This window comes from Macrotis lagotis, chromosome X (assembly GCF_037893015.1).
Source record: "Macrotis lagotis isolate mMagLag1 chromosome X, bilby.v1.9.chrom.fasta, whole genome shotgun sequence".
Lineage (NCBI taxonomy): Eukaryota > Metazoa > Chordata > Mammalia > Peramelemorphia > Peramelidae > Macrotis > Macrotis lagotis.
In genome coordinates this window covers 527,292,756-527,307,327 of record NC_133666.1, presented here as the reverse complement: position 1 = coordinate 527,307,327, position 14,572 = coordinate 527,292,756, and the positions used below count along the sequence as shown (strand labels likewise).

General features: G+C 34.6%; 1 protein-coding gene across 2 annotated transcripts in view; it reads left to right on the top strand.

The window, feature by feature from the left end:
- RIOK1 (RIO kinase 1) overlaps positions 1-11,662 on the top strand; it is a 159,297-nt gene extending 147,635 nt beyond the window's left edge. The window contains exons 14-18 of one of the 2 annotated variants that reach the window (XM_074208246.1): positions 2,009-2,074; positions 2,721-2,840; positions 4,580-4,633; positions 6,771-6,914; positions 7,701-11,662. In XM_074208246.1, the coding sequence (XP_074064347.1) occupies positions 2,009-2,074; positions 2,721-2,840; positions 4,580-4,633; positions 6,771-6,914; positions 7,701-7,811 (495 nt within the window). In that variant the 3' untranslated portion in view covers positions 7,812-11,662. The remainder of the gene's footprint in view (positions 1-2,008; positions 2,075-2,720; positions 2,841-4,579; positions 4,634-6,770; positions 6,915-7,700) is intronic. The other variant, XM_074208245.1, reaches the window with a different exon arrangement.
- The last annotated feature ends 2,910 nt before the right edge of the window (positions 11,663-14,572 follow it).

Here is a 14,572-nt window from a genome sequence, read left to right as displayed (position 1 = left end):
TTAATCAAATAGTAGAATACTGTGGACATTTACCACTGTTTCTTTGTACCTAATCTATCCACTAATCTACTTCTCTATTTCTTAGCCAGTACCAGATAGCTATGATGACTGTTACTTTGGAATATAATTTTAGATCTGGTATAGGTAGACCACCTTCTTTTGCAGCTTTTTTCATTAATTCCCTTGATATTTTTAATCTTTTGTTCCTCCAGATGAATTTTGTTACTATTTTTTCTAACACTTTCAAATAGTTTTTTGGTAGTTTGATTGGTATGCCACTGAATAAGTAATTTAATTTAGGTAGAATTGTCATTTTTATTGTTTTAGCTCATCCTGACCATGAGCAATTGATATTTTTCCAATTGATTAGAGCTGACGTTGTGTGAAAAGTGTTTTGTAGTTGTGTTTATAGAGTTTCTGGGTTTATCTTGACTGGAAGACTCTCAATATTTTATTTTATGTACAATTACCTTAAATGGAATTCTCTTTCTATCTCTTGCTGCTGAGCTTTGTTGGTTATAAATAAAAATGTTGATAATATATTTGGGTTTATTTTATATTCTGCAACTTTGCTAAAGTTGTTAATTGTTTCAAGTAGCTTTTTAAATATGATTTTAAAATATGATTCTTTAAATATACCATCATATCTTCTGCAAAGAGTGAGCTTTGTTTCTTCATTGCTCATTCTAATTCCTTCAATTTCCTTTTCTTCTCTTTATGGCTAAAGCTAACATTTCTTATACAATATTGAATAGTAGGGGTGGTAATGGGTATCCTTGTTTTACCGCTGATCTTACTGGGAATGCTTCTAATTTATACCCATTACATATAATACTTGCTGCTGGTTTTAGATCGATACTGCATAGCTTGTAAAGGAAAACTCCATTTATTTCTATACTCTCAAGTGTTTTTAATAAATAATGGGTACTGTATTTTGTCAAAGGCTTTTCTAGCATCTATTGAGATAATCATATGATTTCTGTTAATTTTGTTATTGATTTGGTAATTACGTTGATTGTTTTCCTAATATTGAACCATCCCTATTCACCTGGTATAAATCCTACCTGATCATGGTGTGTTATCCTAATAATAACTTGTTTTATATCTTTTCACTTATAAATTTATCTGGTCCTGGAGACTTTTTCTTAGAGAGTTTATTGATGGTTTCTTCAATTTCTTTTTCTGAAATGGGGTTATTTAAGTATTTTAGGTTCTCTTCTGTTAATCTGGGTAGCTTATATTTTTATAAATATTCATCCATTTCCCTTAGATTATCAAATTTGTTGACCTAGAATTGTGCAACATAGCTCCCAGTTATTACTTTAATTTTATTCTCTTTGGTGGTAAATTCACCTTTTTCATTTTTGATGCTGGTAGTTTGTTTTTTTTTAATCAGATTAACCAAAGGTTTATCTAGTTATTTGTTTTTCCATCAAACCAACTCTTAATTTTATTTATTAATTCAATGGTTTTCTTTTCAGTTTTATTAACTTGTACTCTTTGAATAGCCCAATGTGCTCTGGACATGTTTAAAAAAAATAACAAAAATCCAACTTCCTAAATACTTTTAAAAACAAAAATCAAATGTAGTAAGAAATAGAAGTACATAGTAGTAAACTTTGAAACTGTTGAATTATTTTTCCATCATCTAGACATTGTTCCCAAGACATTATCAAGCCCAATTTCATATATAGGGGAAACCAAGGTACTTTGTAGCATAGCAGATGAGTGGGAACAATAAATCTGATAATTGATCATTTAGGCATATGGAGATGGAAGAGAAGTTTTCATTTGTTACTTTTTTACACTGAATTATTAGTAATATCATTCTGTGCTGGAGAGGTGTCCCCTACCACTAGAGGTCACTAAATCCTTTGGCTCAGAAAGCCAATGTGTTTTAATGGTCTGTTCTCAGGTTCAGAGGAAAAGAGAGTGAAGAGAGAAATGATATTGGAATTAGCAAGTTTAATATTAACAAGGATAGTAATTTTTCCTTATATTTTGAAAGGCTATGGAAATAGCAGCTCAAAGGACGGGGGAACAAAGATCCAATCAAGATCATGTGGATGAAGAAGTAAGCTTTTGGATTTATCATCTTGTCTTTACCTTAGAAAATATTTAGATTTTTAAACAGTTTTCATTATTTAAAATATGTAAGTTTAGAAAATAAAATACTATGCTTGAAATTTTGTCATAACTTGGAACTTTAAAATTTGAGAAGTAATGTTTCTTTTCCATTTGAAGTAGTATAAACAATCTGTTTTTAATGTGCTATGCTATTAATTGGTTATGCTATTCCTAGCAGCAACATAAGCTTTGGAGATGGCAAATAATAAATGAAATGTTAAGCATGTGTGATTCAGTTGGGGGAGCAGTCTGGAAGTGTTTCCAGGTATAAATGTGAATTTAGAAGAATTTGTTTTTATTTACATTTGAATAATAGGTGTTAGAATATGTACAACTTTAAAATAATTACTTAACCTCACTTTTTTTCTTTTAGTATGATTTTTTAGCATTATGAAAGTGTGGCAAGAAAATACTCCCAGTTGCCTAAAAAGGAGAATGAGGTCTGTGTGTGTGTGTGTGTGTGTGTGTGTGTGTGTGTGTGTGTAAAACATTGATTTAGTATAGTTTAATGAACAAGGTTCTAAGCTTTGTAGTTAAGATCACTCTGTAATGAATAACATTCATGGTTTTGTTTTCTTTTTTATTTTGATCAGGTATTTAAACAAGCTTATATTCCTAGAACCTTGAATGAAGTTAAAAATTATGAGAGGGATGTGGATGTAATGATGAAGATGAAGGAGGAAGACATGGCCTTGAATGTACAGCAGGATAATGTTAGTAGGTTAAGATGGGAATTCCCAGAATAGGGACTTAGAGTTCCAGAAGGTTGCTATTGGGGCAAATTTAACATTTATGTTATAGGTTTTTCTATTTCAGTAAACATTGTACAAGATGCTTCAGAAAAGAAAGTATGAGAAAGTAGTCTGGCCTCTATAGAATCTCTAACAGTGAAACCTTTCTCTTTAATGCTCTTTTACTGGATCTGATAATGAATCCATTTGTTCTTGCTTGCCTCTTCTAGTAATACGTTTCATAAAAGTACTACATTGTCTTCTTATTGTAGTGTGGATCTTCCCCCTCCAACTACTAAGGACACAACAGTGATCAATATATGTTTTATATGATGAAAGAAAATTGATTTTAATTTAAGATGAATCTGAACCAGGGAAAGAGCATTAGGATTAAACAATAATTTAGTATTTCATTTTCTGTTGTAATATATCCTGCTCATCATATTTTCCCATGCAGTTTTGTATACTATAGATTTCCTTGAGGGGCAGAGATTATTATAGACGAATAGGACTCCAGGTCATTCAGGCCAATCTTTCCCTGAGTCAGGAATCCCTTCCACAGTATCCCTGACAAATTTCCTTAGGTAGTATTGTTTTGATAACCGTAGTTGTTAAGAAGTTTTCCCTTATTTATAGAGCCAAAATCTGCTTCCCTATAACTTCTAGGAGTTGGTCTAGTTTTCCTTCCAGGGATCAACAGATCTAATTCCTTATTCACACTGTTGTTCTGGTATTTGAAGACTGTTATTTTTTCCCCCTCTACTTTTTTCAATTCTTTCATCTCTTCTCTTATAAGATTTTTAGTCCCTTTGCCATTTGAATTTCCCTTTCCTGTTTGCTTGTCTTTTTTTTTTTTTTTTATAAAATATGACACTTAAAAACTGGGCATGATATTTTAGATATTATCTGACCAAGAAAGAATGTGGTGGGATCATAAATCACCTCCCTTGCTGAGGACACTAATGCTACATTTTGGCTACCCTTTCATTGCTAATTTATATGTGGCCTACGGTCTCCTAAAATTCATAGGTCCTTTTTAATATAAAATTTCTCACCATAATTTTCAAATCCTATACTTGTCTAAATTGGGGTTTTTCCCCTTCACCTAAGGATAGAACTTTACATTTGTCACTTCTTAAATTGTATTTTGGCTTTCAAGTATTTCAGATTGTTGAGGTTTTTTTGGATTTAAATTCTTGTAGCATAGCATATGCTACAAATAGTATTTGCTATTCTTCCCAGATTGTGTTATTTTTGAGAAGTATTTTGCTTATTTATTACATTTAAGTCATTTTTTCACATATCTTACACTTTCCATAGTATAACTCATACTTTTCACATGGGTACTTCATAAGCACTTATTGATTGAAAGAGTTAAGGGTAGGTTTATTAATTGGAATTGATAAATATATCTACACTTTCATGATTTTAGAGCAGAGATGTTAAACCCATGGGTTGACTGAATTAAAATGTAATTGGAAAATATTTAGTAAAATAAATAAATAAAAAGACAGTAGAATATAATATTATATATGATTTTTAGATCATATGCAGCCTATAAGGATCCTTATGTAAAGTACAGTAGTTCTAGTCCCCATTTCTTTGAGTTTGACATCATTGGTTTAGTTAATGCTTTGGAGGAGGTAAACAACTGTTTTATGCTTCTTTTGATTAGCTTTTTTCTATATTGAATTTCTATTGCTTTTTTCCCCTCGTACCAGATTTTGTACCAGACTGTGACAGGACTGAAGAAAGACTTGTCAGGAGTTCAGAAGGTAAGAATGTGTACTAGTATTTATATATAAAAAAGTACTTTGAATTATATGAAATACCATACAGATGTGAGTCATTAGGATTAGTCAATGTAGTAATTAGAGAACTCCACTCCAGAGAAAATTTAAAAATATAAATATTTTCAAAGTCTCCAGGTATTATTATTCAGAAAAGAGAGCTTAAAATATCTGTTCTTCTTTTCTGGTTTTAAGATTCCTCCTAGAAATTAAGGGAGGGATTTCTGATTTTGTATTTTCTTCGTCCCTGAATTATTTTATGAGGTGTTTTACTCTGTTACCTCTTCTGTGAAATGGAATAAATGGTGGCAGTTAATCTTATAGTATGTTCTTTCAATAAAGTCTTCTTTTGTTGCCTTATCACAGCTAAGAGGGGTTTGGGGTGGGGGGGTTCCTCACTATTTTAGTAGCTCTGGTGAGCCCAATGAAGTTGAATGACCCATCACTCACCAGAAGATTGGTATAGGATGGTGAATTTTTATAATCATGGTAATTTACCAAGACCATCTGCTGAAGCTTGGAGTGATGGGGGGGGGGGGTGTGGTCTATATCAGTGGAGGGAATTCCAAACTGATGGAAAAACTGCTCCCTGGAGGTATCATCTTATTATCTTCTGTAGTTTCATTGCAGATTTTAAGTTTTGTTAATGTAAAAAATTGTTGAAATCCATAGACTCAAAGCACAACACACTTGCCAGTGTGGATGGATGTGAATTTGCCTGGGGGTGCTGAACTGATTGGCTACTGATGATTCTGTATTTCTCATGGAGGTGTCTTTTATCCTTCCCATGGAAAACAGAGTTCTTGACTTGGTTTCATTCTTTAGAAGGATTGGAATTCAGTAATTTTAATTTGTGTATTTTATCCCAAAGTAAAGGCAGCTCAGATCTTCTTTATCTCCTTAATTAGAGACTTAACACAGACATTGCAGGATTTCCTTCCTGGAAATCCAGTAGGATATAGCTGTTCTTTCTTTCAAACTTCACTGTGAGAAAAGGAGAATGAGAGATTCCGGGGTGCTGCATTCTGAGGCCACTAAGAGCTGGATCTCCAGGCAAACTTTGCATTCCAGAGCATGTTAGCTTTTGTGGCAATGATGGGAGAAACTGCTGAGGTCTTTTGCAGCTCAGTTTTTTTCATGGTCAGAAAGTGCCCTTATAGCTTTTATTTATACATTAAAAAAACAAAAGGATATGTTAATGATGATGTAAAACTTTTCTTCTGTAATGAATTCAGTTTCTTTTTAAAAATTTGTTTGATTTTGACATTACTTCTTTTTGTCAACCCCAAATATCTATAGAATTGTTTTCACAAGAAATATAAATTTTCCGACTATTATTTTTGCCTGTTTTTTGGAGTTGACTTAGCCTTCCTCAGAATTATATTTTTTGAAGATTGTTTCTTTATTCCTCTATATTTCTGAAATAGGATTGCATTTGCAGCTTCCACTTAAAGATAGTTATTGTCCAAGAATATCTTAGTGACTACTGATATTTAAGAGACTCCCTCAGGTGGTCTAGATTAATATCTTATAATATTAATGCTTACAAAACACCTAGAGTTGCTGGGAGTAATTTGTAAGTATTGCTAGGAAAAATAGCAAACACTCATTGGTTTTTCTTTTTAAAAAATGGTATCAACTTTCCAAAAGTGTGAGAATGTGTTTGTGTGTGTGTGAGAGAGAGAGACAGAGACAAGAGATTGTGTGTGAGAGAGAAAATTATTCATTTTATTTTTTTTTTGCCTAATTGAGTGGGTTCCAGGACAAGGAATGGGGATTGGGGAAATAGTTGAGAACCACTATTATTGATATAGGCAGAGTGGAAAGAATATCTAGCTTTTTTGGTTGTTGTTGTTTTGTCTTCTCACTTTTATCACACATGATATTAAAAGGAACCATCCAGTTCTTTGTATTTGACCTTGAGTCTTACTCTAACAGATTCCTTCTTAGCTTCATCCCAAATTTCAGAACTGGAAAAAAAAACAAAGAAGGCTGAATTTTCAGAGTAGATTTGTAAATTTGTTTGTTTTAAATTCTGTAATTTCTTTTGCACCAACATATCTCTGATATAAATATGGAATAATTTGGTTTAGTAATAATTTGATCCTATGATACTTTCAAGGTCCCTGCACTATTGGAAAAGAAAATCAAAGAAGAGGTGGATTCTGATTCAGATGCTAGTAGTTCTGAGGACCCTGACTCTGAAGGGCATGGAGATCAGCCCCATTCCAGGAAGCATGCCACTGATCCTGAAATGGACAAAAAGGTTAGTTTGTGACTTCTTTCTACAGGTCTGCAGTTTGACTGATGATTTGAGCAACTTTTTCAGCTTATGGTTGTAAGGTATAAATGAAGAAGCTTTAGACTTGGAGTCAGGAAATCTGAATTCAAATCTTGACTATAATATTTAGCAGTTGTAAGATCTTGAACAACCCCTGTCATTTCTCCATGCTTCATTTCCCCCATCTGTAAAACATAATGGCTCTTGATGATTTTTCATTCAGGCTTTGTGATGAGTTTGTGAAAGTAGTTTGCTTTTTGTTCCTCTCTCAGATATCTCATGGCAGTTTTGTTTCACTGGTCATGGAATATCACGTTCAGTAATTATTTCTGTCTGTGCATTGGCATCCCTCTGTAGGAGAATGGTCTCTCCAGCACTTAGCACAGAGTTCTGATCAATTATTATATAATAAATTAATGTTCGTTGAATTCACTTGAAACTCTTGACAAGTGATTTTATCTTTGTTCTAGTTCATTAATGTGAGTTTTGCTTTAGGTGTCAATGTTATTAATAAATTCCTCTTCTGCTAGGACCTGTCTGAGCATTACTTAAAGAGAGCTCACTGAAACTGTTAGGAATGGCATACCCTTATTTGAGATGCTTGATTTGCTAATAATATATGTTTCTGAAATGAAAAATAAATTTTATTGTTTTTGCAACTTTGAGTTTTTGTGAAGAGATACAATTTGGAGGGATATAATTTGTAAATCTTGAATAAACAAATTTTATTAAGAAAACTGTTTTGTAACCAATTTTAAATGGATTTTATAGGAAAGAAAAAAGATGGTCAAGGAGGCCCAGAGAGAAAAAAGAAAAAACAAAATCCCCAAGCATGTGAAAAAACGCAAAGAGAAGATAGCCAAGATGAAAAAAGGCAGATAGAAGACAGACTTTGTTACCCAAAACCATAGACCTCCATCCACCATGCTTCTTGCAAAATTCTGATGCCTGTCTGCAGGATGGAATTGGAAGATGAACTGTTAATTTTTTAACATACTGAACCAAGTAGGAATGATGTTATTTTCTTTGAAGACTTGTTACATTGTGGTTTTTGTGTAATTATGTAAAAAAGTTTTAGTTCCCATGTCTAGAACTGGTCTTTAGCTTTTGGAGTTGACAGAATTATTTAAGCTGGTTTTTAATAAAGAAACAGTACATTTATGAATTTTTATGATTTTCTTTGAAAATCAAATTTTGGATGTCAATCAGAATTTTTAAAAAGCCAGTAAACCAAGTGATACCTTAAGATAGATGACTAGCCTCAAAGTTTGGAAGTTCTACTCACTTAACCTTGTATGCATCTGGCCACTCCCAAAGAATGTAGTTGTAGAGCATTTGAAAATCTGCATTGGGGAGGGGAATTTCCTTATCAGGAATTCTGTACTTACAACTATGATATCATAGAAGGAGATCTCTAAAATAGTACTCTTTAATGGTTTTTTTCAACATAGCTAGTTCATTGAGACATTTTTTAGACTGCCTAATAAGTCTTTATAATCCTAATTTTCTTTATTTTGCCCAGTTTTTGATGAGGTTGGGTTTCTTGACGACTGTTTCAGGGAGAAGAGAAGAAATTATAGAAACTGGAAGAATGCCTTTCTTGATTATACACTTGAAAAAGTACTCAATCTGTCCCAGAAATTAAGCACTTTGGGAAGTAATATAAGTATTAGTGTGTTTTAGAGGATTTGCCTCCATTTCCATGCTGATATTGACCTTGTGGATAATCTGGGTTCATTTCTTTTTCTACTGTATTAGGTACTTTTACACTCAAACTGTTGAGTGATTTTCCCTTCTTCCTCTTGAACACTTTATTGTTCCATTTAGAACTCCTATTAAATGTTAGACTTTAGTACCAGAATCAATCAACAAACAGTTATTAAATCCTTACTTACACACTAGACATCATAGTTGGATACTGATGATACACAGTCAAAAGGAAAATTGTATGTCTGTGTGTGAGATACACATGGACATAGAAAATACAAGATAATTTGATTGGAAGGGCACTGGCTGCAAGAGGTTTCAACTGAACCTTGAAGGAAACTAGTAATTTTAAAAGATGGAGGTGAGGAGAATTCATTGAGTATTAAGCACAGGCTGATGGCAGGACCCTGTGCTAGAAATAAAGAAAGAAAAAGAGGCAAAAGATAGTCCCTACCTTCAAGGAGCGTACAATATAATGGAAGAGGCATGCAAACAGTTATATACAAAGCAAGCTATATAGAGTTAAATAGGAGATAATTAACAAGGGAAGGCACTGAAATTAAGAAGAGTTGGGGACGGTTTTCTGTAGGAAGTAAAATTGTAATTGAGATTTGAAACCAGGAAGCTCAGTACTCAGAGTGAAAGAGAGAAGAGTATTCCAGGCATGGGAATGGCCAGAGAAAATAGATAAATCCAAGAGATGGATTGTCTTGTTTGTGGAATAGGTAGGTCAGTATCACTAGATGGAAGAGTATGTATTGGGGGAGTAAGGTGTAAGAAGATTAGAAAAATTGGAGAGGACTAGGCATAGAGATAGCAAGTTTTGTGTATGAGAAACACTTAAGAATATTAAACATAGTGTATATGAAGTAATGTAGAATAGTGTATAATAAGGCTGGAAAGGTAGATTGGGCTCAGGTTGTGAGGGTTTAATGTCCTAATATAAGGTTAATTTTTGTGAAGGTACTACATACATTTTATGCAGGCAGTAACAAACCATAATGCTTTATGATACCCTGAAGGCTTTTTATGGGCCAGAGACATATGGTGCATCTCAACTACTCAGTGCTGACGGAGCCACATTGATTAACAATGGGGATTTGGTCCTAGAGTGATGGACTCAACATTTCCATGGTATTCTTAACAGATCATCAATCAATGCAGAAGCCATTGACTACTTACCTCAAGTTGAAATCAGTCAGCCTTAGCTGACGTTCCAAATGAAGAAAAACCTAATGCCATTAGGTTCCTTTCAAGTGGCAAAGCACCTGATGCTGATTCTATTCCAGCTGAGAGCTACAAGGTGGAGGGTCCACTGCTCATCCAAAACCTGACTAAAATTTTCTATGGCATGAAGAGGTTATCCCCCAAGAATTCAAGAATGCCTCCATTGTCCTTCTCCATAAAGGTAAAGGGGATAGATTGTCCTGTGACAATTACAGGGCTATTTCTCTTTTAGTCATTGCTAGTAAGATTCTTCCAGAGTCCTTCTCAATAGGCTGACCCTGGAAGTTGGTCACCTCCCTGAGAGTCAATGGCTTCAGAAAGGATTGAGGAACAGTCAATATGGTGTTTGCTGCCTGACAACTCCAAGAAAAATGCTAGGTCTGTTGTACAGAACAGAGGTCTGTATACAACATATGTAGATGTGATCAAGGCCTTGGATACTGTCAGTCTCAAGGGTTTATGGAAAATTCTGTCAAAATTTGGTTACCCAGAGAAGTTCATCTGTATTATACATTAATTCCATGACAGTATGCATGCCTGAGTTCTGGATAGTGGATTATGCTCTCGAGATTTCTCAGTCACCAGTGGAGTAAAACAAGGATGTGTCCTTGCTCCCAAGCTTTCTATAATGTTGTGTTCAGTTATGTTATCAAACGCCCTCACTGAGGTTGAACATAACCTCAAGGTCAGTTACTACACTGATGGCAAATTCTTCAACTTGAAAAGACTACAAGTCAAGACCAAAGTGGAGGGAGTGTTGGTGCACAATCTTCTGTTTGCAGATGACAGTGGCACTCAGTGCAGCCTCTGAAGCTGAGATGCAGCAAAACATAGATTGATTCTCTGCTGGTTGTGCTTATTTTGGTCTAACGATTAACACCAAGAAAACATAGGTGTTCCATCAGCCAGTACCACACCGTCCATATGTGGAACCATTGATTACAGCAAATGAAGAAGTTTTGTGGACAGGTTCACTTACCTTGGCAGTGTCCTTTCCAAGGTGATACACATTGAGAATGAGGTCAACATTCACATTGCCAGAGCTAGCTCAGTATTTGGGAGGCTTTGAAAGAAAGTGTGGGAAAGAAGAAGTTTTAGACTGACTACCAAACTGGAGGTCCACAGAGCCCTTGTGCCATATGCCTATGAAACCTGGACAGTCTACCAGCCTCACTACAGGAAACTGAATCACTTCCATTTGAATTGTCTTAGGAAGATTCTGAAGATCACCTGTTAGGAAAAGCTACCAGACACTGAAGTCCTTTCTCGAGCTAAACTACCTAGCATTCCAACAATACTACAGGGAGTGTGACTATGATGGGCTAGTTGTTAGAATGTCAGAAGTATGCTTGCCAAGAAAACTATTATGGAGAGCTCAACACAAGGCAAGCACTCACAAATAGGTCAGAAGAAGTGATGCTGAGACACCCTGAAGGTCTCAATGAAGAACTTTAGAATTGACTGTACAGCATGGGAGACACTGGCACAAGACTGCCCAGCATGGTGTGCCCTCATCAATGAAGGGCTGCACTCTATGAGGAAGGCAGAATTTAGGTAACTAAGAGGAAATGTGGCATCCATAAGTTTAGAGTACCCACCCCAGGTATTCACATGGACTATTTGTGTCCAACCTGTGGTACAGCATTCTGAGTTCGTATTGGACTGATCAGCCACAGTCAGACCCACTGTAATTTGTCTCAAATATAATTGATGCCATTTTGGTCTTTTTCGACAACGAAGGACAAGAGCTAACCAGTACTCCTTTATACCTCTTTTTTATTCTCCATGTCTAACTTTTTCTAAGATTCTGATCATCTCCTTTACTTTCTATTATTTTTATGAAAAGATTTAATCTAGTTTTGAGAGGGGAAACTTTTACTGTTTATTTCCTTCTGAAATTTATTAACTTTTCCTTTAAGAATTTGAATGTTCTACCTTTGGTTCATAAACACTTAAGAATATAACTTCATTGTCATTTAGCAAGATACAGTTTTCCTGCTTATCTCTTTTAATTAGGGCTATTTTTGCTTTTTTTGCTTTATCTAAGATTGTGATTGATCCTTTTTTTTACCTTAGCTGAAGATAAAAGATTTTTCTTCAGCCCCTTATTTTAACACGGTGTGTTTCTCCGTTTCAAGTGTATTCTTTAAAAACAGCATATTGTTCAATTCTGGATTCTGTCCATTCTGCTATTTACTTCTTTTTTATGAATCATCCCATTACCATTCACAGTTATGATTCCTCATTGTTTACATTCTCTTCTGTCCTAATTTCTTCTGTTTATCTTTCTCTCTTGCTTTTTTAAAATCCTGTCCCTCCTCTAAAGTCTGTTGGACTTCTGACCACATCTTCTTTTATCTGCCTGCCCTTTTAATATCCCCTCCCATTTTGTCTCATCTCCTTTCATGCTGACTAAGGTAGATTTCTGTTACCAATTGAGTATGTATATTTATTTTCTCATTTTGAACCAATTTAAATATGAGTAAAGTTTAAACTTTGTCTCTCAATTCTACTTCATTTTTCCCCCCACTGAAGAGCTCTTCTTTGTGTACCTCTTTTATATGAAATAATTTTTCTTGTTTTCCCTTCCTCCTTTCCCAGGTTGTCTGTCTTTCTAAACACTTAACCTTTTTTTTAAACATCATCCTGACATAATCAACTTACTCCTGTATCCTCTTTCCATGTAGAATCCTTCTAGCTGTCCTAATAATGATAGTTCTTAGAAGATAAATGTTGGTTCTTGTCCTTTGTAATTGAAGAAGACCCAAAATGGCATCACTATGTTTGGGACAAATTATGATGTGTCCTCCTGTGGCTGATCAGACCAATACAAGCACAGAATGCTGTACCACAGGTTGGGCACAAATAGTCCATGTGAATACCTGGGGTGGGTATTCTAAACTTATGGATGTCATGTTTCCTTTGAGCTGCTTCAATTCTGCTTTCCTCAAAGAGTGCAGCACCCTCACTCATGAGGGCATGCCATGCTGGGCGGTCCTGAGTCAGTGTCTCCCATACTGTACAATCAATTCCAAAGTTCTTCAATGAGACCTTCAAGGTAAGCTGGTATCACTTCTTCTGACCCCCTTGTGAGCACTTTCCATCTGAGTTCTCCATAAAATAAACTTTTTGGCAAGCGTACTTCTGGCATTCTAATAATGTGTCCAGTACATTGTAGTTGCACTCTCTGTAGTAATGTTGGAATGTTAGGAAGCTTAGCTCAAGAAAGGACCTCAGTGTCTGGTATCGTCTCCTGGTAGATCTTCAGAATCTTCCTGAGACAGTTTATTTGTTTGTTTTTGTTTTTGCAAGGCAGTGGGGTTAAGTGGCTTGCCCAAGGTCATGCAGCTATTAAGTGTCTGAGGCCGGATTTGAACTCAGGTACTGCTGACTCCAGGGCTGGTGCTCTATCCACTGTACCACCTTAGCTGCCCCCTAAGACAATTTAAATGGAAGCAATTCAATTCCTGACATGGAGTTAGTAGACTGTCCAGGTTTCACAGCATATAGCAATGAAGTCAGCACAATGTCTCTGTAGACCTTCAGTTTGGTAGTGTCTTCTTCCTGTATAGAAAGGAAAACAGTTTAACTTTTATTGAGTCCCTTATGATTTCTCTTTCCTTTTTATCTTTTTATACTTGAGTCTTTCATTTGAAAATCATATTTTCTATTCAGCTCTGGTCTTTTCATCAGAAATTCTTGAAAGTCCTCTATTTCATTGTATATATAATTTTTTCCCTGAAAGCTTATATTCACTTTTGCTGGGCAGGTTATTCTTAGTTGTAATCCTAGCTCTTTTAAACTTCATATTCCAAGTCCCCTGATCTTTTATTGTAGAAACTACTAAATCTTGTGTTATTTTGATTGTGACTCCATGATAATTGAATTATTTCTTTTTACTACCTGTAATATTTTCTCCTTGACCGAAAAGCTCTGGAATTTGGCCATAATATTCCTAGAGGTTTTCATTTTGGAATCTCTTTTAGGAGGTGATTAATGGATTTCTTCAATTTCTACTTTACTCACTGGTTCTAGGATCTCAGGACAGTTTTCTTTGATTTTTTTTGGAAAGATGATGTCTAAGCTTTTATTTTCTTAAATCATAGCCCAATAATTCTTATATTTTCTCTCCTTGATCTGTTTTTGCAATGAGATATTTCATTTTCTAATTTTTTTTAATTCTTTTGATTTTGTTTCATAGCTTTTCTGATTTTTAAGGAATTATTTTTATCAGAAAGCTTTTCCTTTTCCACTTTTCTGACTACTTTTTTAAGGACTTTTCTCTTTATTTATCTCTTCAATTCTGATTTTTAAAGAGTTCTTCCCTTCAATGCATTTTTGGTGCCTCTTTTAACATTTGGCTTATTCTGTTTGTTAAGGTGTTATTTCTTTTTTTTTTTTTTGTTACCTCTTTTACCAAACTGCTGATTCTTTTTTTCATGTTTTGCTTGTATCATTCTCATATTTCTTTCCAGTTTTTCCTCTGCCTCTCTTGATTTTTAAAATCCTTCTTGAACTCTTCTGTGACCTGAGAACAATTTATATTTTACTTTGAGGCTCTCGATGTAGGAGTTTTGACTTTATTGTCTTTTTTCTGATTTTGTATTTTGATCTTCCCTGTCATCATTATAACTTTTATAATCAGGATCTTTTTCTACTATTGCTCATTTTTCCAGTCTATTTCTGCATTTTTAACTATTTGATAAAGT